The sequence below is a fragment of the Lampris incognitus genome, chromosome 13 (genome assembly GCF_029633865.1).
Source record: "Lampris incognitus isolate fLamInc1 chromosome 13, fLamInc1.hap2, whole genome shotgun sequence".
Taxonomy (NCBI): domain Eukaryota; kingdom Metazoa; phylum Chordata; class Actinopteri; order Lampriformes; family Lampridae; genus Lampris; species Lampris incognitus.
This window is the reverse complement of record NC_079223.1, coordinates 41,839,903-41,865,078: the sequence shown is the minus strand read 5'-3', so window position 1 is coordinate 41,865,078 and position 25,176 is coordinate 41,839,903. Positions and strand designations below refer to the sequence as shown.

General features: G+C 46.5%; 1 protein-coding gene across 1 annotated transcript in view; it reads right to left on the bottom strand.

The window, feature by feature from the left end:
- Positions 1–25,049, bottom strand: part of LOC130122990 (serine/threonine-protein kinase 32C-like) — a 98,340-nt gene extending 73,291 nt beyond the window's left edge. The window contains 2 exon segments of the mRNA XM_056292092.1: positions 8,227–8,245; positions 24,968–25,049. Of these exon segments, the coding sequence (XP_056148067.1) occupies positions 8,227–8,245; positions 24,968–25,049 (101 nt within the window).
- Between the last annotated feature and the right edge of the window lie 127 nt (positions 25,050–25,176).

The following is a 25,176-nucleotide window of genomic DNA, read 5'->3' as shown; positions in this document are numbered from 1 at the left end:
AACTTTGCCAAAAGGATGCAGGAATTCAACAATGACTGAGAATTCAACAATACCACACCGATAGAAATGCGTCCAAATGGCCGTGGTCATTTTCGATTTGTCTAAAGTCTACAAATCTCCTGCCGCAAAGATATTTCATTCAAACTCCTCTTGCAATGTAACCAAAAAGACAACTTTCTTGATTTTACATGAGAATCAAAGGTCGTACCAGCAATTTAGAGGTAAGCGCCAAAACAAAGGAACATTAAGAATTTCAATAGTGTCAGGAAACCACAAACCACCAGAAAGGCTTCAATGAGACTTTTGGCACAAGGCCTACAAGTGCTGGGAACTCTATTCAAGGGAGGCTGCATTTTTTCCCCCCACAGGAAATCATCCTTCCCTGTGTGATGATCATAAGAGAATACAGACTCAGTTACAGTAAGTGAGTCACTTAAATGTGATGAATTGTAAACGATTTACTTTATCTTCCTTCTCATCAAACCAATATGATTGTCCTCAAATTGTGGGGCATTGTCATAGAGAATTCGACTCCCGTCAGGACCGCTTATGCACCCCGTTTACACTTGGTTTTAAAATGCGTTGGGTTTTTTCTTCTCTCGTTCGGATCACAAGTGGACAGCGTGAAATACAAGTGTAAACGACCACCAAAACGTTTTGTGAACCAGTTACTCAAACCTCTTGCCGAGGTGGTCTGGGACGCATTCGACCACATATCTTTTGTAGCGTAAACGCTAATGCGTCCTGATGCGTCCCCGACAAGGACGCCACAGGAAAATACGTCATCAATGCAGGATGTGGTGGTTGTTTTGGTAACCGCGCGCCAACTTTAGAAAAAATGGCGAGAGAGGAGAGTGTGCGTGGTTGGAGTACAAGTTAAACGAGATGCCTCGTCTCCATTTGGGCAGAAGAATCAGTCCTGTCAATCTCAACAGCTGGAATAGTCCGTGCATGTATATTAGTGCTTGAGACATCTTCAAATATTAGCTATTGTTTTCACAGCTAGTCGGCAAATCTGGCGCTTGACTGATGCCCTTTGACCTTGTAGCGGAAGTGACGTAGACAGTAACGACCTCTTCTTCTTCCTCCTCTTGTTCTTCTTCGGAGTAACAAAATCTGATCACAAGTGGTCAGCAAGACGCATTTGGAGACACATGATAGACACAGGTGTAAATGGCGACGTATCTCGCCATCCACTTGGGATCCATCGCCCAAAACGCATTTTAAAACCAAGTGTAAACAGGGTGGTGGATCGCCGCTGTAAAATACAAGGAAGTCAGTGAACCTGTTTTGAATCCCTCTCTACCAGCTGTCTCGTGTCGTCCTACTACAAGGTTTGCTTTTTAAGAGTTTATTGAAACATGCCCCTGGCTTTAAAACAAAATGGTAAGCAAGTCTCCATGAAACCCTGACCTGCATGCCCTCATCACCCACACCAAAGCTAACCGCAGATCTCTGCATCGGATGATACAAAATTATTTACTGGGAGAAAAAATGGTAACACTTGCTATGAAGCTTGCATCTGTAACACCCTATAAGCATCTATAACACCCTATAAGCATCTATTGCATCTATAACGCCCATACTTTCCTATAATGTGTATTACAATGACTAATGGCTATGGCTGAAGACTGTGAAACAGCACTGAAGTGTCATTATGTATCGCTACAAAACTTCAGCAAAACAAGTTGGCTATGATGCATTATGGCATTTGACAGATAAACAGGCTAATGATGACATATTTATAATGCATACATCCGTTTTAAATTGACATAATGTATCATAAAGGTGGTTATGAGGTGTTGTGAGGGCGTATACATGGTTATAATGAATCTTACAATGACTTATAGCTACACTTATAGGGCGTTATAGGTGCTTATAGGGCATTATAGGTGCAAGCTTCATAGAGAGTGTTGCCGAAAAAAATAAATGCATATTATTTCACTTTTTAGAGCTGACCGAAGGTTGCAAATCAGACACACAGTATGATTAACCCTACAGCGCAAACCTTATTTTAACCCGGTCGATCGATCTCCTTTGTATCACGGAGCATCCTTTAAGCATGACTCACCAGCTGCTGGGAACAAAAGCAGCACCCCCCCTTCCCCCCTTCCCCTTGACTGGAAATGGAGCCACTCCTCAGGTGAAAAGAAGCCTGGGCCTTGTCCCACACTGTGTGGATAATTGGAGCGGACACAGTGCTTCCTATGTTCACCATCACAGCCCCATCCATGCAGCACAAAGCGCGTCACACAAAACAGCAAAGCAACAATAGAAACAAGTAAAACTCCATTAACCCATTCCAACAACAAAAAAAAAAGACACAAAGCATAGATATAACAACACACAGCGGCTGATTACAGATTGGCAAATGCAAGCTTGTATATAAAAAAAACCCAATGTGTTTTCAGCGTGGTAATACACAGACTAGATGCTCATTGATGGAGAGCCCCAGCCTGTTCTGGATGCAGAGGTGGAGAGCAAAGTGCAGCCCAGACACAGTGGCTGCAGATTCAAAGCAACACAAATGATTAATCATTGCGCAGAGACGCCTTTGTGGCGTTCAATATCTCTGTCAAAAAGTAATTTCCTGTCAAGATGACTGAGGGTCACAGAGCAACCGTTCCCTGAACTACGATAATAATAAAAGGAAGTAACAAAAAAAAACAGAGTAAACGATCCATAATCAGTGGCGTGGTGGTGCAGTGGTTAACGCGGTCGCCTCACAGCAAGAAGGTCCTGGGTTCGAGCCCCAGGGTAGTCCAACCTTGGGGGTCTTCCCGGTTCATCCTCTGTATGGAGTTTGCATGTTCTCCCCGTGTCTGCGTGGGTTTCCTCCGGGTGCTCCGGTTTTCTCCCACAGTCCAAAGACATGTAGGTCAGGTGAATCAGCCGTACTAAATTGTCCCTAGGTGTGAGGGTATGTGTGTGTGTAAGTCGTATTTCAACCCTTTCATTTAGAGCAGGGATGGGCAACTTTGATGATAGAGAGGGCCACAAAAATGTTATCCTCACTACCAGAGGGCCAGATTGTGACCATGCACTTCCACCAGTGAGCTACTGTAACCCCATCACTCAATTAAGCAATTATAGCTACTAATTTAATGACAAGAATAAAATATATACCGGTAATCGAAGTTTATTATACCAACATTTCTATTTAATGAGCTTAACACAGAAACAAAACGTCCACATTCCTGAGAGATATACCGTTATTTCGCTGCAATGGGGTCTCAGAAATCATTCAATAATGGCACAAAAGTTAACATTCACACTAAGTGCAGCAAGTCAGTTTTATTAATTAATATTTGTGTTTGTAGTGCATTTCTACTCTGCCTTCCCATTCCATGACATGTTTCAAATAAACATGCATTTAGCTCAAAATGGTACATGGGCTGCTTTTTATACAGCGCTTTTCTAGTCTACCGACCACCCAAAGTGCTTTTTTACAATGTGTGCCTCCCATTCACCCATTCACACACACATTCATACACCGATGAAGCCGCTGAAACTCACCCACAGGTGGATCAGTATATATATTTCTGTCTTAATGAGATACTTGTGGCCTCTCCTGCTGGCGCACAATAGACTGAATGTCAGTGTCTGTGCATCCAGTCTGCACGAGCTGGAACAGAGTTTCATCTGTCAGCCTGTTTCTCTCGTTTGACTTGATGCGCTTCATCGTTGAGAAGCTGCTCTCGCAGATGTAAGTGCTCCCAAGCATGCTGGCCACTGAGAGTGCAAGATCCCAGAGGAGTGGAAAGCGGGACTCGGGTCATCGTCTCCAAAATGAAATTCCTCTCTCATTGTGCTTTGCTTGAAAGAAGGGGGTCTAACTGTAGTTCGCAAAGTTCAAGCTGCAACTCTGGAGGTTGCTCGCTGACGCCAGCAGAGGGGGGGGGGGTCAGCGAATAACGCAATCCGTGGCTGCATGGCGTGGCAATCTTGAAAGCGTTCCTTGAACTGCTGCCCTAGTGTTTCTACGTCTGCTCTGTACTTGAGAAATGTTTCCTCACATTCGGGGACATCTTTGCGCATCTCTTCACAGGTGGGAAAGTGTGCCAAATTTGGACGGCCGGATGAAAAGCCTTCTTTGAACCGGACTGATTTACGCTCAAATGCCTTCGTGTGTGCATAGAGATCCGACAGTTTGGCCTCCTCCCTGCAACTGCATATCAAGGTGATCGAGATGCGAGGTAATATCCGCAAGGAAGGCCATGTTGCAGAGAAAGTCTGTGTCCCTGAGTTTACCGCAGTAAGCACATCGACCGCTGTCCTCCAAGAACACTGGGATTTTGGTGCGCAGCCCCTCTCCCCTCTCCAAGCACTTCCTGCAGCTCATCCATCTGATCTCAGTGTGCATCTGTAAATCCCCCTAAGCGGCACTCACTTCATCCAAAACGGCTACAAACTTCCTATGACTGAGAGACCTGTTCCCCCCTCGAATGAGGTTGGTAACCTTGGTAACTAAATCCATGACATGGCTGAAGTTCATTGTCTTGGCACAGAGGGCCTCCTGTAAGATCAAAATGAAATAGCGTTTAGCCTATGATAGAAAAAAAATCCTCACAAAGTAAACCCACATTCATAACCATATATTAATAGCTAGCTAGCAATAACGTTACCCACCTGATGTATGACGCAGTACAATATTGGACAGTCAATGCCGCTCTGTTCGAGGGGCCTGGCGAATCCAGTGCATCATCCTCGCATTGCTGGTGCGCCATCGGTAACAACAGCTGAAAGCTTGTCAAAGCCCCCATGCTCACTTACAACACTTTTAACAGCGCTGAAAACATCCTTGGCCTTGGTAGTGTCGTGCAAAGACACCAGTTTCAATAACTCCTCGTGCACTTCAAATGAACTGTCAATGGCTCTTGTGTAAATGAGACGCTGGCTAACATCCATCACATCTGCACTCTCATCCAACGCTAAGGAGAAGTACTTACAGTCATGGGTGACTTGTTTTAGCTTTCCCTCGACGTGACTTTGAATGTCAAAAATTCTTCACGTCTCTGTGTGACAGGACAGAGGGACCGTTTCAAAGTTCTTAGCCATGTTATCATCTCCAAAAGCTTTAGCCAGCTCTACTGCTCATAGCTTCACTGTTGCACCATCTGACAAGGGCTTCTTTGTTTTCGCAAGCTCAAGGGAATCCAGAGAGCATCCGGATGTGGGCCACTTCAGGCAGTGATGCGGCACTGATGGCCTTCTTCTGGCCCTGGCAACATGGATGTGAGGCTGAAGTGCCCCACATGTATAACAGCAAATATGGCCCAAATATGCCAAATCAAATGTGGGCCTTTTTTGGCAAAGATGCGGTGCTCTCGGCAACATGTAATCTGGATGTGACTGGGAAGTGGCCCGTGTGGTAAATGGTGAATATGGCCCAAATATCACAAAACAAATATGGGCCACCTTTGGCAAATATGTGGCACATGCGGCATTGCTATGGCTTGCTTCTTACCCAGATCTGGCAAACAGGAGTGGACCGCCCAAGTGCCATCATTCCAAATGGTACGTGGGCCAGATGAAAGTGTCGAGTGTGGGACGGGTCTGGGCCACAGCAATTTTGCTATCTGGGGGACAGCATAAGACGCCTTGAGAGAGGACTCCTGTGTAGCTTTTGTAAAAAGACTCTGCTGTCTGTGTATTTTTCCTTTGAGGTCAGCGATGATAGCGGCTCTGGCACCTCCGGTGTGCATGCCATATTTGCGTTTGTGTGTGGTATTGTAGTGGCAACTCAAGCAGAAATCCTTCATGGCTGATTTTGTTTCCAGGCACACGAAACACATAGGTTTGCTTTTGAATTACAAAAAAGATCCTGTTTCCCGTCTTGCCTGGAAGACACGATTCTCTAGGTCAAGTTTTCTTTTTTTGGCACTCACAGCGCTCTTCATCGCATGTTGTTGCGAAAGAGGCCCGCCGAGACCAAGACTAGACCAAGACTAGACCATCAGTTGCTTGGCTACAGGCCTCTTGTGTTTCGATGGAGCGCCCTCTATCAGTGGACAGTATAATTACAATTGGGGTCCAGTTCAAATATGGTCAAATGGCCCGCTCGCTTCCAACACCTGTGAAACCAGCAATTTATTGATATTTGGAACTTGACCCGTGGGCTGTACTGAGTGAGGATGGGGGCCAAATGCGGCCCACGGGCCACCAGTTGCTCATGTCTGATTTAGAGGGTCACAGTCACAATGCTGCCCTCTCTAGAATGAGTCACAAGGCTCACACACTTGACATTGCAGGGCTGACAGTTCACAGCCGGTAAAAAGAAGAGGCGGGCAGCTTCACTTAATCAAGATGACTCTTTTTTCAATTTGTCAATTTACCTTAAACTCCATTTCAGCACTGGCAGCATATTACCATGACAAACTATGTGACAATATTTGAACGCTTGTGTGTGACAGCGGCTATGGCGTGAAATGAGCATGATTGAGACCGCTCTACAGCATTTCTACAAGGAGGTGGAAGAGGCGGGTTGTTGCGTTGGTAATGGGTAAGCTCTGTTCCTGTGACAAATTACACAAACTACCATCGGTGTCACCAGGGGCTTAAGCCCCGAACGTTTTGAGTGTAGCCCCGAATATAATTTTAAATTTAAGCCCATGCGAAGCCCGACAAAAAAACGTAACGTGTGAATGTCCATGGTCTTCGTAACATAACAGCCGGTCAAAATAAATGCAGGTCTCAGCTAACTCCATGTGTGTGTGTGTGTGTGACAGAGAGAGAGAGAGAGAGAGAGAGAGAGAGAGAGAGAGAGAGAGAGAGAGAGAGAGAGAGAGAGAGAGAGAGAGAGAGAGAGAGAGAACGTGTCAGTGAAAGAAAATATAATATTCCAATAAACTAATGTTAACATAAATACATTTAACTTTTTTCTCTCGTCTGGTACTGTAGCATGTCAATAAATGTTTAATGATAGCAGTTGTGAAGTATTCTGCTTCTACTCAGTACTAATACTAATTACTAACAGCTACTAACGTTTTTAACATCTTAATTCATAATTCATCTGGAGAGTAAACAACAGTTTTTGAGGTACACATTTCAATTTTTCAATGATTAAGACGTGTACTTTGAATGTAAATAAGGTGCCAGAGTGCATTTTAAAAAGCATCAAAATAGAGCTTGTTTATTAAAAAAATTTCCGGGGTAAGACCCCCCCCAGAAGTCTGGGCTAAGCCCCGAATGTCCTCAAATCCTGGAAACGCCCCTGCAAACTACTAGCAGGAGTAACCCAGTAAGTCTAGAAGAAGCCGGGGGGGCTTATGTATTTTGATGACATCACCAATTATCTGTACACACCTTAGTGCATCTGGTAGCTAGTGCGTTTCAGCGTGCACATGCAAATAATTTTGAGATGGTCCTACATTACATTAAACCATTGGTATTGTCCTAGATCATTAGTGAGCCACAAACGACAACAACAGATACATACTAGGTGAAGCTGCTACCTGTCCTCTAGGGTGAGCTACAAAGTCACTCTATTTATGTTAGCGCCGCAATTAATACGGTCAAAAGTAATACTAAGGGCGGAGTTGACGCATGCAGAAAGAAGACGAGGAGCCAAACAAGGTCAGGCCTTGATCCATGCAGAGGACACCGGCACGTCCATGGAAGTCCCATTATGCAGTGGGGATCATTAGGCCTGCTATGGGACATACTGGAGCTGTGAAATCTGAAGTTCTCAAGTCACAGCCTTCCCTACTCTTTTTTTGCCTTGCCGCGTCTCGGGAAATAAAACATAACTGTCGCCCACAGAAAAGCGTTAAAAACACGTCTAATATCCGTTCTTCCAAACGGTGGAAATAAGCAGGAACGGATGACACGAATCTCTACGGCGTGGTAAAGAAGTCGAGGAGGTTGGCTTAAACACCTGGGAGCTAAAGGAGGAGGTTGGACACAAGCATGTGAAGACTCGCAGAAACGGCTCATAAAAGAATGAAAAATAATTAATTAATTTACTCTGTGGTACTATGCTTCTTTAGTCATATTTTGGCATTAATTATGAATCCAAAGATGATGTAATTTTCATGAGACGTTCTTTATTAATCACCATCACAGTCTCTGCCCCCGGCACAAAGAGTGTCAGGTGGGAGGTGGGAAGTGGGGAATGGTGGGGGGGGGGTAATTTAGCGAGAGTGGAGATGCAGCTGAATTGTGAGTTCCACCCGCAAACAAGAGATCTCAGGGGTTAGATGGCATCTATTAAAAGAATCTGTTCACTGAATGCTATCAAATGAAACTGACAGGTCTGAGGAAACGCAGTGACTGGAATGCGAAAGACCGACACTGTCAGTGAAAAAGGGGTCATGAAACAAATCCTGAAAAGGATTGTGCATGTAGCCCGTAAACGACTGAATAAAAGAGGCAATGCACTGACTGCTGCTGAAAGACACTGGAATAACCTGATCTCGTTATGTTTATAATACACTGCAATGGTATACGTATAGCTGAACCGCTCTGACAGTCGTGAAATCACAGAGGAAACCTGTTGTTTTGGGTATTTGAATACGCGACATCTTGTCTCGATTTTGTTTCGGCATTTTTTGCAGTGTAACTGAAACGTTTAAAAAGCTCTTAGTGAATGAACCCCTATTGCAACGGAGAACAGTGATTATGAGGTCTTTTACTCTCTACACATTGCTACCAAGAGCTGGAGACTAGCCAAGCTTTAATGCCTCCCTCTGTGCATCAAAAACCACCCAGGACATCTCACGTTACACTCGGTGGCTTCCTACTTCACCCCCCCGGATTCCCCACCGAGGCGATGTCTAACTGGAAGAGAATCAAATTGTGATCGATAAACTGGGCTCGTGATACCGCCACGCAGTCATTGACCCGGGATGGGGGTGCTTCCAAGGACTATCAAGAAGACAGCGTGCTATCCTGAGAGGGGGGCAACGCAATGCCTCTACTGTCAGTAGGGCTGTAGCACATTGAGTCACACAGTATAACCTGATACTCCAAAGTCACGGTGCGCTGTGTTCACCGCAGCTCAGTAGTGTCTGTTCGAGTCTCCCGGATGCTGAGTGCAGATACTATATATATATATATATATATATATATATATATATAGTGGGAGATGGTTCAGGGTTATTAAAGGTTACTACTGAGAATTCAAGGTGCCATGAGGCTCCAATAACCCCCGCAACAAACAAAATATACATCTACCCAGCCCGCTTTCCTCACAGGGATGGGCAACATGATCAAGAAAGGGCCGGTGTGGGTGCAGGTCTTTGTTCCAACCAAGCAGTTACACACCTGAGTCTATTATTCAACCAAGAGTCTTTGCTAAGGACCCTGATTTGTAGACTCAAGTGTGTAACTGCTCGGCTGGAACAAAGACCTGCACCCACACCGGCCCCTTCTGGATCATGTTCATAGGGGCGGCATGGCTCAGGAGGTAGAGCAGGTCGTCTAGTAATCGGAAGGTCACTGGTTCGATCCCCGGCTCCTGCGGAGAATGTGTCGAAGTGTCCTTGAGCAAGACACTGAACTCCTGATGAGCAGGATTGCAGCCTCCACCATCAGTATATGGATGTGTGTGTGAATGGGTGAATGCGAGGCATGCACTGTAAAGCACTTTGAGTGGTCGGTAGACTAGAAAAGCACTATATAAATGCAGTCCATTTACCATGTTGCCCATCCCTGCACATGCAAGCTAAGTTAATGTGCAGCTGCTCATTCCCGTTAGTGACCCAAAGCAACATTACTACAGATCCTGCTTATTGGTAAAGACAGGAAGATATGAGAACATGTTATGCAGGGAATATGTTGGCCCAAGAAAATGGAGGGAATAGAAAAAAATATTTAGTGGCAAATTTTACAGTGTGAAGGACAGTGTGAAGGGGTCCGCTAAATGTTGGGAATCCTCTCCAATGAATATGTCGCTACCCGGCTAAATAAAAATGAAGGGGATTTTATTCTTAACAGATTAATGCTGGCTTCCCACAAAACAGCTAGCGCCCAATTTCACTGATCTAGAAAGCATTTTCTGAATGGATAGAGTAGGGATGCATATTCCCTATCAAATTTTAAACACGAGAAATTCCAGCTCAATTGGACTGTGACACAAAACATTTTAAATCTAAATCCTGATATATATGTCAAATTGTATAATTTATTCACCACTTGGTGCCGTCCGTTATGAGAGTATGCCTCTGCACGCACTCCTGTCCCACAATTTCATTATTTATACTGTGTTGCTACCATTATACAGGCTATATAGTCTGCCATTGCCATTGCCTTCCAGTGCATTTACCCAGCACGCAGCAAGCTCAGCGGCATAATAGCAGCAACAGCTGGGACCAATGGATCCGATGAAGGCAGAATGCCTTGCAAATCTGTTCTATGGTTTAAGGTCCTCTTGGGTGATATCGGTGTGTGATGTGTGACCACGGTTGTGTATGTGATGCCCTATGTGGTTAAACTAGGATCATAGCGTGAACCGTCCTAGGAAAAAACTCTTTGCTTTATAGCAAGCTGTTTCTCCCACATGATCAATGAATATTTCATAGCAGTAGTAAGCCATATTTCATGTGCTATAGTAGCAGAGCTACTACTGGCACGATCAGGGGCTTTTGATGGTGAGCGCCCGATCAAAGGCACGGGCAGCAGGATGCAGTACACTCAGGGAACCTTAAACTTCACAATAGCTCATCAGTGTTGATCTGGGGCACTTTTGTTACCGGCCTTCCTCATTCTTTATGAGAGCTCAGGGGTCTGGGCGCTGGTCGTGGGCCCTCCTGAGCCTGACCTTGCATAGATCTGCTTTGATCTTAGCTGATGGGAGTCGCATTGCAAGATGGGAGGGGGAACGAAAAGCTCACTCGCTCTTTTGATCAGCACAGGAGAAGGCAGCCATGTACCTCGGTGGGCTACAGAGAGCTGACAAGATGGCGGAATCCATCTTGCTTTAGCCGTATGTTTCGTGTCAAACCAAACTTTTCCATCTTGTCAAAAGTTTGGTAAACTTGGGGCGTCCAGATAGCGTAGCGGTCTATTCCGTTGCCTACCAACACGGAGATCACCGGTTCGAATCCCTGTGTTACCTCCGGCTTGGTCGGGCGTCCCTACAGACACAATTGGCCGTGTCTGCGGGAGGGAAGCCGGAAGTCGGTGTGTCCCGGTCACTGCACTAGTGCCTCCTCTGGTGAGTCGAGACGCCTGTTCGGGGGGGGAGGCGACTGGCGGGGAATAGCGTGATCCTCCCACGTGCTACGTCCCCCTGGTGAAACTCCTCACTGTCACGTGAAAAGAAGCGGCTGGTGAATCCACATGTATCGGAGGAGGCATGTGGTAGTCTGCAGCCCTCCCCGGATCGGCAGAGGGGGTGGAGCAGCAACCGGGACGGCTTGGAAGAGTGGGGTAGTTGGCTGGATACAACTGGGATGATAAAAGGGGGGGGGGGTTTGGTAAACTAGGTACAGTGCTTTGCAAAGCGATCGGTCTCCAGAGATACACTGACTGCATTTGATTAAAAACAGACTCTCTTTCTCCTCACCAAGCAATCCAATGACAAACATTGTTTTCAGTGTTTGCAGAAGAGATTGGTTTTAAAGCTAAGGCTCACCACATGGCTGGTGATAAAAAAAACAAAACACAAACTGTCATCATGTCATCCACACTTCAAACAAATATGGCAACAAAGTGCCTCTGCAGCACCATAAAGACTGCATTGTACAAACGCGTTTACCGAGCTCACTAACATCACCGAACGGCCATTCTCATCATTTCCTCCGAGTAAACTACAGCGCTAACGCAGCTTAATTGCACATTCTCCCAACAGGGCCTTTCATGTATACTGCTAAGCCCCACAACCTGTCTCTGCAGACAACACATTTTCAGCTATGACTCTCGGCCGCTAATTGGAAAACCGGGAAGCTAAGTGAAATGTTCTTTAGGTATTCCGGTACATTACTCTATTCACTTCTACTTTCCAGGTGGCAATCCCTGTGGGTGGACTGTCATGTTGTGCTTTCTTTGAATCTCCAAGCTTTTGCATTAATCACCCTGAGTGTTTTTTTTTCCTTTTTTCATTTCATCCTCTAAGCCAGTGGTATACTGTACCTGAATCAATTATGGACATGTTTTATAGTAACTCGTGATTTGTGATTATATGTGTGCACAACTCTGATTGTGAGTATGTGCTTGACTATTAGTTACAATATATACAGATGGGTATATATATATATATATATATATATATATATATGTATGTATGTATATGCATTGAGCCACTAGCTGCTTCTGAGTCAGTGTGGAAGTAGGTCTCCTACTGGTCCACAGTTCCCACATTTGCTTCATACAGCCACTCTCCAGGGGTCTGCTGTTATAGTAGTATTCCATCAATACCAGGTTCTCGACCCTTGTCAATGACTGTCTTGTTCCAGTAGCCCGTTTCTCATTAGGTTGCCCTGGTTCCCCAACACCTGATGCAAACCTTGTTGGCCCGGGCAACGTCCGAGCCAGTATGACTCTATTCATGTTACTATTCACTGAATACAGACTGGAAGTCGCCAAGTCCAAATGAGAGACACCACCAAAGGTGGTTGAGAATGGCAGAGCTAAGATCCTGTGGGACTTCAAGTTCCAGACTGACAAGTAGGTGCTGGCTAACCACCCAGACGTTGTGGTGGTTGACAAGGAACAGAAGACAACAGTAGTGATCGATGTAGCAATCCCGAGCGATGGCAACACCAGGAAGAAAGAACATGACAAGCTAGAGAAATACCAAAGGCTGAGGGAAGAACTAGATCAGATGTGGAAGTTGAAATCCACAGTAGTCCCAGTGGTAATAGGATTACTAGGGGCTGTGACCCCCCCCCCCCACACACACACACACACACACACACACACTGAGAGAGTGGCTCCAGCAGATTCCCCGAACAACATCCAAGGTCTCTGCCCAGAAGAGTGCAGTCCTAGGAACAGCTAAGCTACTGTGCAGAACCCTCAAACTCCCAGACCTCATGTAGAGGACCCAAACTTGGGGAAGACACACACCATACATATTGTGAGTGGCACCTGATCATGGTCATCAACACAAGGAGCATATTCTCATAAATCAGAAGTGAGGGATGTGATTCATGCCCTCTCTAATCCTTTCCTCAGTTGATCACATTAGAATGAACTTGAACTGCTGGTTAACAAAATCAATAGAGGCCACTGTGGAAGTGGGCTTTGGCAGGCCAAGCTTTACTGGCTAGCTCAGCACCAACCAATGGAAAACATTGATTCTCACCCTGTGCAGTCATGCCCATTTATTTCAGTATACATGTCCTCAAATGATGCAAGACTTACAGGGAAAAAGAAAATGGCTAGTAATCAGGTTTTTCCTGACTACCAGCCATTACTTCCTTTGTTTAATTAATCACTTCAATATAGTATCCATTATATAATTATATATATATATATATATATATATATATATATATGAGCTAACTGAGTATACGTATAGCCTCTTATTTTAGTATCTAATATGTAATATCTCCAAACCAGACTGCAAGAAAGAACGACTGTATTTCTTCAGTGCATATTAGCATTTCTTGAAAATTCATGGAATGCCTTTGGACTAGTTTGAATTCAGATCCCAATATCTGAAACTAGCTTTTCCATGAGCCACAGTCTTTTTAACAAGACTGACTGTGAAATTATTGAGTTGCATAATCATGACGTTAACTAGTGAAAAAGAATCTGCGGGAAATCTATTAATGTATGACAGATATCTACGAATCAGAAGTGACCAATCAAATTACAAGTCCGACATGTCAAAGTTGCTTCATACAGCTGACTACTCACATTTATATTTTTACCACTAAATTGTACTGTATTTGGGACAATCATAATTAAATTGTGGCTAGTCATACAAATGATCGAAAATTAATTTGTTCTCCATTCTGACTTCGTCTGTTTGACTTCCTTGGAGCAAGGTCCTTTTGTTCCCAAACCAAAGCAATCCAGCTTTTCCAATTGTGTTCATCCTCACCTCTTGCCTCTATCTGGGATATAGGCATGGTGCTCCTTCAAAAAGGGACATAATTCAATGTATTATTTTCTTGAATGGAGGACCGCATGTGTCCTCATCGCACCGCCTGATGTCACATTATCTGAAATTATAATCCTGTATGCAATAGCTGTCAACCGTCTGCAGGAGCGTAACATGCCTTGTCGATGCAGCTAATCATTTCCAAGCGCATGTGTGAGCACGTGCTTGCGCACTTCTTATGCAAAAACGCACACAGTATACATTAGCAACGCAGATGTCTGAGACAATTATCATTTAAATCTGCATGCTTAGCACTAATCACACTGTTCTGGGGAACAGTAATACCCTTTAAATACATATTTCTGTCTCAAGAGGATGCATGAGGTGTGGATTTCCTGGTGAATCCAAACAGGGTGCCGCGCTGCCAAGTGTGAAAGAGGAGACGTGAAATTGGACCTCCAGACACAGAGACATCACTGCAGAAGCCTGTAGTGATTTCTGTGTGAACATCTAAAGGCTGTCGAGCTGGAGAGAGAGAACGGAGTGAACACTTCAGAGGGTAATTCTGTAGCCAAGCTCGGGGACTCTCACACATGTTACACAGGGGCTGCAACAAAGAGACACCATCTGAAAACTTCTGAGGCTACCATGACAATGTTTACCTTTGTGTCTTTGCGGTTTTTTGTGCGCGTGTGTGTCCAAGTGTGCACATGCATTTGCCCATGTGTGTTTGCATGTGTGTGTTTGCATGTGTGTGTGTGTGTGTGTGTGCATGCATGCTACATCTCAGTGCTCTCACATAATGTCTTTGTCTGTGCTTCCTCTGATGCAAAGCGCTGATGGCAGAACTGACACGTGATTTTATTCATCATGTTTAGGCTCATTAATAAAACATGGGGCAAATGTGATTGTGGCGACCTAATGGTAAACATGATCCTTATTAATGAAAACCATCCCTTGAACCCTTAAAGGTCACCACCGCAAACTCAGAGCAGCAGCACTCTGATATCGGGTCAGTTTAGGCAACATCACCACCATCACCACCATCAACAACACCACCATTACTGCCAACATCACTACCAATCTGTCCTGGGCTCCCTATTACTCCTCCCACTGGTTTTACAAACCACCGGGCCAGGACACATCCTGTTCAAGAAATTTACCATGCTTTGGGGTTAAAACACCATATTAGCCTTTTGACACTCCACGGAAGAGAGTGCCAGAACTGGTGGTGGGGGGGGGGTGAAATAGTATAAACGGAGTGATATGATGATAAAACTCCTGTATACAGTGTCCAGTGCAGGGAGAGATGCAGGGAATGGGCAGGCAGGCACAGGGTAGGAAGAGCTCTCTTTTGTATTGTCAGCCTTTCAGAGGTGAAAAGTACACCAATGACTGAATAATGCATCTTTCCTCTCTGCAACAATAGCTGTCCACATATGAACACATGCAAATCAAACACAGGGCCAGAGCTTCAGTTTGAGCCTGTTGACGTGCCAGAGAGACACTCAGGAGACTCACTCAAACAAGGGTTTGGGCAACATTCCGCATCCAGGATATATATATATATATATATATATATATATATATATATATATATATATATATACCAGCCTAATATTGTGTAGGTCCCCCTCGTACCGCCATACATCTCTGACCCACTGAGGCATGAACTCCATAAGACCTCTGAAGGTGTCCACTGGTATCTGGCACCAAGATATTAGCAACAGATCCTTTAAGTCCTGAAAGTTGTGAGTTGGGGCCTCCATGAATTGGTCTTGTTTTCCCACCACATCCCACAGATGCTCGATCGGATTAAGATCTGGGGAATTTGGAGGCCAAGGCAGCACCTTGAACTCTTTTCCATGTTCCTCAAACCATTCCTTAACAATTTTTTGCAGTGTGGCAGGATGCATTGTCCCGCTGAAAGAGGCCACTACCATCAAGGAATAATGTCACCATTAAGGGTTCTACCTGGTCTGCAACGATGTTTAGGTAAGTGACACGTGTCAATGTAACATCCACATGAATGCCAGGACACAAGGTTTCCCAGCAGAACATTGCCTAGAGCATCACCATTGCTTCACCAGCTTGCCTTCTTCCCATAGTGCATCCTGGTGCCATTTCTTCCCCATGCAAATGACACACACCCACCCGGCCATCCACATGATGTAAAAGAAAATGTGATTCATCACACCAGGCCACCTTCTTCCATTGCTCCGTGGTCCAGTTCTGATGCACACGTGTCCATTGGATGTGCTTTCGGCGGTGGACAGGGGTCATATTATGGCGTTCTGACCAGTGTGCAGACATGCGGCCCGATATGCACCAAGCTGCGATGCATTGTGTGTCCTGACACCTGTCTGCCATAGCCAGCATTGACTTTTTCAGCAATTTGAGCTACAGTAGCGCTTCTGTGGGATCGGACCAGATGGGCTAGCCTTCGCTTCCCATGCACATCAATGAGCCTTGGGGACCAGGCCGGGCCCAGCCTGTTCCTGTTCCCCAGCAGTCAGTAGGCCCTGCCAACACTCAACCTGTCCCAGTTTCTGAGCCGTCAGCTGCCCCTTCCAATGCTCAGCCAGTCCAACTTTCCGAGCCGGAACCTGCCAGCACTCAGCCCGTTTCAGATACCAAGCCATTGGCTGTCCTTGCTGATGCCAAGTCTGATCCCAAGCAGTCAGCTGCCCTTGCTGATGCCCGGCCTGGTCTCGAGCCGCTGATGCTCAGCCAGGTCCAGATTCCGAGCTGTCGGCTGTCTGTGCTGATGTCCAGCCTGATCCAGAGTAGTTGGCTGCCCTTGCTGATGCCCAGCTTGGTCCTCAGTCATCGGCCATCCTTGGCAATGCCCAGCCGGATCCCGAGCTGTCGACTGCATTTGCCGATGCCCAGCCTGGGCTGAGTCATCAGCTCTCTTCACTGACACCCTGCCAGACCTCTAACTCTTCCAAACCTCCAGCAGCTGGCTGTCTTCACCAATGGCCTGTCAGATCTCCAGCAGTCCATTGTCTTTTCCAGCGACTTACCAGACCTCCAGCCATTGGCCGCACTCACTGATGCCCTGCCTGACCCCCATCAGTTGGCCATCTTCGCACACACTCTATCAGATCTCCAGCAGTCAGTCATCTTTGCGGATGACCAACTGGAACTCCAGCCATCAGCTGCACATGCCGATGCCCTGCCAGATTTCCAGCGGTTGGCCATCTGCAATGACCCACAGCTGAACCTCCCAGGAGATCAGACGGTCGTCTTTGCCGTCGCCCAAGCTGACCTCCACCTGCCCGAAGTAGTGGGGTCCTTGGTTTTGGGGTTCTTTGTGGGCTGTTACCAATGGATTTTGATGTTGCCTGGTTCCAGCCCTCCCAAGAAGGCACATTTCCTGAATCCCTGGGGTCCTGCCTTTGACGCCTACAGCATCCCCTGCTGCCCCATTTCCAGTATTTCCCTGCAGCTCTCCCTCCAGAGTCAGCATCTCCAGTGGCTCAGCTCCCTGTGTCTCCTCTGGCTCCACCTCCAGAGTATTTAACGGCCCCACCTATGGCTCCAGGGGTTCAACTCCCAGCTTCCTGTGTGGCAGATTCCTGTTCCCTTGGTCCTGGTCCCCTGGCCAGCCATCCATGCACCGCCTTCCTGGTTTCCTGCCTTCTGAATGGCCTCCTGAGTAGTCCTACCCATGCCGTCAGCCTCCCGAGCGGTTGCACCTTCATCTCTGGCCTCCCGAGCGGTCCTGCCTATGTCACCAGCCTCCCAAGCGCTCGTGCCTGCATTGTTGGAGTCCAGAGAAGTTCTGCCTATGTTGCCAGCCTCCTGAGCAGTCTCGTCTATGTCGCCGGCCTCTTGAGTGGCATTCCTGTCTGCGACACCGTCCAGTTCTGTCATTTATTTTTGGCAGCCATTGTATTGGTATTCCATAGGTTGAGTCAGTCACTTATTATCTCTATCATTGTCCATCTTTCTTGGGGGGTTTTCCCCCCTTTTTCTTTCCAATTGTACCTGGCCAAGCACCCCACTTTCTGAGCTGTTCTGGTCGCTGCTCCACCCCCTCTGCTGAGCTGGGGAGGGTTGCAAACTACCACATGCCTTCTCCAATATATGTGGAGTCGCCAGCCGCTTCTTTTCACATGACAGTGAGGAGTTTCGCCAGGGGATGTAGCGCATGAGAGGATCATGCTATTCCCTCCAGTTCCCCCTCCCCACCGAACAGACAACCCGAACGACCAGAGGAGGCGCTAGTGCAGCGACCAGGACACATACCCACATCTGTCTTCCCACCCACAGACACGGCCAATTGCATCTGTAGGGACACCCGACCAAGCCGGAGGTAACACGGGGATTCGAACCGGCGATACCCGTGTTGGTAGGCAATGGAATAGACCGCTATGCTACCTGGACGCTCCCTGTCTTTCCTGTTTTATTTTGAAGTTCACCTGTCTTTTCGTGTCAGTTCCTGCCCTTGGTTTGGTCCTCGGTCAACCCTGTTTCCCAAACCTGTTCCTCATTCCCTGATTAGCTCTCCGGATCTAATACATCCCGGGTTCCCCTGCCAGATTGTCTTGTGTGTACAGCTGAGCTATCCAGCGTTCTCCAGCCTAAGTTCTACCTGTTACCATGTCTGAAGTCTTTTGCCTGTTCCTGGACTTTGTTTCTCTGCCTGCCCCTCGTCGGATGTGATTGCCTGTTTGGACTGACTTCCCTGGTATTCTGAACTTGTGCTTTGAACCTGTTTTGCCTGTCTGCCCTTGACTATTAAACCGAGTGTTCTATAACCTTTCTGTCTGAGTTGTGCGTTTGGGTAACGTGACAGAAAACAGTTGACTTTCGGCTGGCCCATGAGGCTCTTTCCCAAATATGCAAAGTAATTTTTTTTTAATTTATTGACGCAGAGGTGTGCCTGAGCTGAAAAGGTACTTGAAGGCCGCCGCATAGGGTCCGTAGCAAGGCGCATATGACACTTCATTCAAGTATGTTTTAAAAGAAGTGTGTGTTGTGTGTGGGGGGGGGGGGGCTGGCTAAGATGCTGTGTCCTAGTTCTCTCCCCTCTGCAGCTCTGTGCTGGAGCAAACCCAGGACACGTTGCATCCGGCCCAGATACACCTGATTTCTCCTTGCCCTCGCAGGTATTTAGGACAAGCACTCGTACTGTGCAGAGTTCACTAGGTGTGCACTAAGCCCCGGTCTAAATCATACTTCATAACCATCAACATAATGAAATGACAACTTTTCTTTGTACATAATGCCATTTAATAGTGACTACTGTTTTACAAATCTACACTTCAAGTAGCAAAGGGGTGTTGTTTGCATATATATATAGACTCCCTGGAAGAATTATGGGCAGCTGGAACAAGAAGAAGCCCCTGTCAGTTTTGGATGGGGTTCACATTTCAGTGGCCACTCAGCGGGGAACATTTGAAGAATATGAATGTTTTTTGGGTATACGTGTTGCTACAGCACGGGAGGAAAAATACTCCGGTGGGGCAAGTTAGCTCAAAGCTTGGCCGAAGTACAAAGGCGATGAGTGGCATGTGGTATTTTTGACACCGAGCAGGCAGAGTAAGAGAGCCGCCCGTACTTCCCTGCCCCGGACTGATGTAAAGAACAGGATCACCTCTCTGTAACCTCATTCTGTGGCAGCCACCAAAGAGCCTCCAGATAGCAAGCTGTTTAAAACATCCTTAGAAATATTCTGTCATTTCATTAGACGTTTAGTCAGTTCCCACTTATTCTGAGTCAACTACGATTTTACTTACAACAATGAATCTGTGGACCCCCAATTATCAACACACACACAAACACGCACATAATGACAAACCTTCATAAAAGCGGTCACAAAATGGATATAAATAAAACTCTGAAACCTAGCAGGGATGCTGGGATTATTCAGAAGTGGCTCTTAATTGGTTTCAATGGGCGTCTCTGTAGAGTGTCTGAACTGGCTGCTAAATGAGACGCTGTGCTGTTTTGCTCGCTGCAGTGCAAAGAGGGTTTTTCTTTGAAAACACATACAAACACACACACACATACACACACACACACACACATTAAAAAATATCAAGAGATAAGATCTGAATCTGTCAAACGAGTAATTAATGTGGTGATCTGAAATCTCCTTTATCCCAGTAAATCTGCTTCTGGGCTGTGCGTGTATGGGCAAGGTAAGATGTGCAAAGAATTTCATGCAGGATTTGCACGAGACTCCATTATATGGGCTCGGCAAGAGTTTTTCTTCTCTTGCCTCGGTCCTCTAGTCTAATGCAACACTCAAATGGGACTGAGCTGGACGTAGGCCCAAGATAAAAACAGCTATGTTTCTGGCAAACTAAGTGGCACCTACTAAATGCGTCTAAATACTGCTGCGACACTGCAAGAAGTATCTTTTTTTCCACTTCTGCTTTAAGGGACATTAATGCTATCAAGCCCGTGGAATGATTTCCCCGTGACAGAGCTGAGTAAATTTACTGTAGCAAATGAAGTGCTGTGTAGTCTGTATCCCTTGGAGCAAGGGAAGGTGAAAATGCAGTGCCAAAAAAAAAAAAAACATGACGGGTTGGAAAGGGAAGAGAAAACAATCTGTAGGTGTGAGAGAGAAAAATACACTGCCTTAATGACAGACTCCACCTCCGCCCATCCAGGCCCACTTCAGCTTCATTCCCATGTCCTAATCCTTTCTCCTCAAGCACTGGCTTGGTATACACACACACACACACACACACACACACACACACACACACACACACACACACACACACACACACACACACACACACATGCACACACAGATATGTAGACATATGTGCATGTAGACAATAACATCGATACACAAAAACACAACTATGCAGGCGTCTGGATAGCGTGGCGGTCTTTTCCGTTGCCTACTAACATGGGAACTGCCGGTTCGAATCCCTGTGTTACCTCCGGCTTGGTCGGGCATCCCTACAGACACAACTGGCCGTGTCAGCGGGTGGGAAGCCGGATGTGGATATGTGTCCTGGTCGCTGCACTAGCGCCACCTCTGGTCAGTCAGGGCACCTGTTCGGGAGGAGGGGCAACTGGGAGGAATAGCGTGACCCTCCCACGCGCTACGTCCCCCTGGCGAAACTCCTCACGGTCAGGTGAAAAGAAGCGGCTGGCGGCTCCACATGTATGGGAGGAGGCCTGTGGTAGTCTGCAGCCCTCCCCGGATCAGCAGAGGGGGTGGAGCAGCGACCGGGACGGCTCGGAAGAGTGGGGTAATTGGCCCAGTGCAATTGGGGAGAAAATTTAAAAGAAAATAAAAACGCTACTATGCAATAAATGTGGACAAAATTAAAACACAATAGCATGCAGATGACTATGCGTGCAAGGACACACATTTGTACACATATACACACACACATACAAACAAAGGGAGCAACCTTCCGTTGTTCTGTCTTCATCTCAGCATCCAGCTGCACCGGTGCTAGCGCCGCTAAAACTTCCATCTGCTGCACATAACCTTACTCAAACAAGGTCACGACGCACTGGAAAAGTGTGCAAAAGAGCCGGCCTATTCACCGTCAGCCTTTTAGAAGTGCTGCATCCTGCAGTGTGTGCACCGGTGGAAAAGTTCATTCAAAATTGACATGTCCTCCATTCAAACATAAATAAATAAATAAATAAAACAGTGACTGAACTAACAAAATGTAGGTGCCGCACGGGATAATAAGACTTCCACATGATGGATTTATCTTTATTTTAGAGATTCTGAAAGATGAATAGATAGTGACACAACCCCCCCCCCCGCTCCCCGTGTTTTAATACGCAGCATTTTGGAAAGGAAGTATTTGATCATAGGAACATGTGACGTACTCCAAAGAATATGCTCGGTGCCTTGGACTGCTGCCAGATTCAGGGATCAGACATTACCATGGCGGGACCATGACAGTATCCTCTGTGTATTGCAATACTGGTAAGGGCAATTACAGCTGCGCTCCTCAGTGAAGAGAGGCCAGTAGCTGCAGGCAGGCATGCGCAGCTCATTTGAATAGGATGGATAAGAGAAATTGAGAGTCTAGTGCGGGGATGAAAGGAAGTTAGGGCCTCAGTATTCAGTGCAAGCAACCGGGCGACTCGCTCCGTATCTATCTTTATCCTCGACCAAATCTGCTTTCATTGCCTCGTACGCTCATCCTTGAGGCGGTCGAGTAGTCATGCACACCCGGAGATGTGCAGGCAGGCAGCCACACACTCGCATGCTTACAAACACATGCGCCTGCGCATGCACGCACCACACTGACATGGGTACGTACGTACACAAGTGCAGAAAGTGCATGCACAGATAGATAGATACATGTGCACACAAACACATGCGCGCGCAAACAGGCATGGATACATTCACACACCAGCTTAGGGAAAGCCCCTTCTTCTTTTTTTTTTAAATCCTTTGGAGCAAAAGCCTGAGGTACATATAGTGCATACTATCCCTGTTTAATTAATGCATGCATTTGTCAACGCTGTACTGCCTGAATACTGCAGCGCATTCTCCACAAATACCCTCTTTTTCAAAAGCGACACGCCAGTGCTAGTCCGAGTTCATATGAGGTCTTAGAGAGAGGAAAGTGCCTCTTTGTCTTGGGGGCTTGGCTCATAGTAACACTGAATAGCACTCAGTCAGCTCCAACTGTGTTTACAATCAAGTGGCATGAAGCCTGTGTGGACTGACGGGAAGCTGGACAGACTGCAGCTAGCCAATCATCGCATTCACTGAGGACGCCATCAGGGCATGAAACCCTGTTTTCTGTCTTATGATGGCTGATGGTTTCCAAAATCCACCAGCTGCTTACACACCGTGACTGGTCAAAATGGGCTAGAATAGCCCCTTTTCAAACAATTACCCCAGTAACTGGTAGAGTTCGCAAAATTAACAGCTGCACCCAAGATTTATCAGACGAATCGTGCTGGTACTTGGTTTCAATGAGAGTTTGCTGGGGGGGGGGGGGAAGCCACGCAGTAGTGCACAAGAAGGATATAGACCTCAATCGGTTCTATAGCGTTTCACTGCTAATCAAACAATCTGCCAAAACGGCCCCTTTGGCAGCCACGCTTGAACGTCATCAACCTGACCACTTGATTATGTTTGCGGCCAAATGCTGCTCTAATATTACTGCCTAATGTAGGCCATATGCTGTTTTCCAAGAAGCCAAGAGATACTGTTTCCCAGAGACCTGTCAGGCAGCGGGAGTCGTCTAGTCTAAATCAAACTAACTCAGCACCCACAATGCAGAACATAAGCCTAATGGTGTACTGTAACATATTGCTCATCGCTGCAGGGCAATTATCGCTCCTCGGCATCGCTTTAAAAATTGGGTGCGTGTGAAGCACTTCATCAGTAAACCAGGCAAAATACAAATTCTCAGGACGTCGAGGGGCTCCAATTTGTGATGCATGGAGAAAGACTATGGGAGAAGTTACGTCTCCCTCGCTCGTACGGTTAATTCAATCTTGACTCATGAAGAATGACACACTACTCTAATGCGTCCCTGAAATGATAACATTGGGAAGAAAATTCGATCAAATGCCCTCTTGCACCCAAGGTTATGGTTGACTTGAGTCAACACGGCAGCATATATAACATTGCGGCTGATGACTGCGGTGATCATGATGATGAGGTTAATGATGATTAGATTGCACTGGCTCAGCAAGGTTGGATGAGATGGCACTATAAACAATAGAAGCATATTAAGAGTACTTCGTAGGCCATGCTCAAGTGCTACTTTGCTCATATCCATGCCACGCGTTAATAAAAATTCTATTCATCTATCACAGATGGCAATGATAGGGATTATATGGGCCTACTCGCCCCATTTAGTATGCGTAAAGCAAAAGCAACAGGCCATCTCAGCCTTGAGCGGCAGGGCTGTAGGTCTCAACTTTTGTCCATTAATCTCCACTGAAACACTGAAAACCATTATTACATCGAGGCAGATGAATCTCTCTGTCTCCGATCACGTTTATCTGGAACTTGTCTATGGGCAGCTATATCCAACATACACACTCCTTAGACTGGAGGGCCATCCATAGGCGTACTCACGGCATAAAAATGACGAGCAGTATTTTTAGCCCTGAACACTTGTATTGGCATGGATTCAAATGCACGAGAGCAAATAGATTTGCAAATAAAAATGAACTATTTTCGCATGCATGACTCTGCACACGTGCATGGATGCGTAACCAGAACTTAGCGGTGAACTGGCCTCGTTTACTAGACTTCACTTTGCAACTTAGATAGCTCATTTGAGATAATCCTACATTAACGCCTGCATTTTCAGTGCACAAGGGAGAGCTCAAGAATCAGTGCTTAGCACACTTGGTACTCTTCCAACGGGCTTGTTGCTTATGCCCAAATCGACACCAATCGTGAATTACTTTAATGCAAGGTACTAATCGTTCTCAATAATGCAATTGACTAAAACGACTTCAATATTTCACATTTAAGAGTTCAGTCATGCATGCGTGACACTAATTTCATCATTTTGTGGAAGTCAGAGCACCACCTCTGCATCCCCCCCCCCCGACACATTATCCCCTTGGCCTGGATTAATTCGAAAACTCGTGCCGTGCCGTGAGGTGATATGATATGATTATGCATTTTTCAAATTAAAACGGGAAGACTTGGCGCGCCGTACAGCCGGCATTCCTCTGTTGCAAGCGGTGCATCGGCCGCGCATCATAAAGGAGACACGGGCAGCGTTTCTGCCCATCAGTACAAAGTTGGGCGTCACACCCCCCCCCCCAAAAAATCTCTACCGCCAGACAACACGAGCTGCGAAGCTTAGCGTCCCCCCCCCCCCCCCGGTGAAACGAGCCTAGCCCCTCGTGCAGCCGGGGGCGGTCAGTCTTGCCATGCTCCACACACCTCGCGCAACCCGGAACTTCTGCAACAGTTACACGGCGATCGCTGAGAAATGCGCGTGTACACATATGCAGCCTACTTTCCCCCCCCCTTTTTTTGTGTCCACTCACCATCTTCTTTCTCATCAAAGACCGGTCTTTTTGAAGAACTGTTCGCTCCCATCCTCTTCTTCCACTTGCTCCAGTGAAACATTGATGCGCGGGCTCAGGTTGCATTCCTTGCCCCCCCCCCCTTGAAATGATCACTAAACAAATGAATACAACTACAGCTCGGGGTCGGGCGCGGCGATCACGCGCGTCGTGCTCCCCCCGCTGCGTCC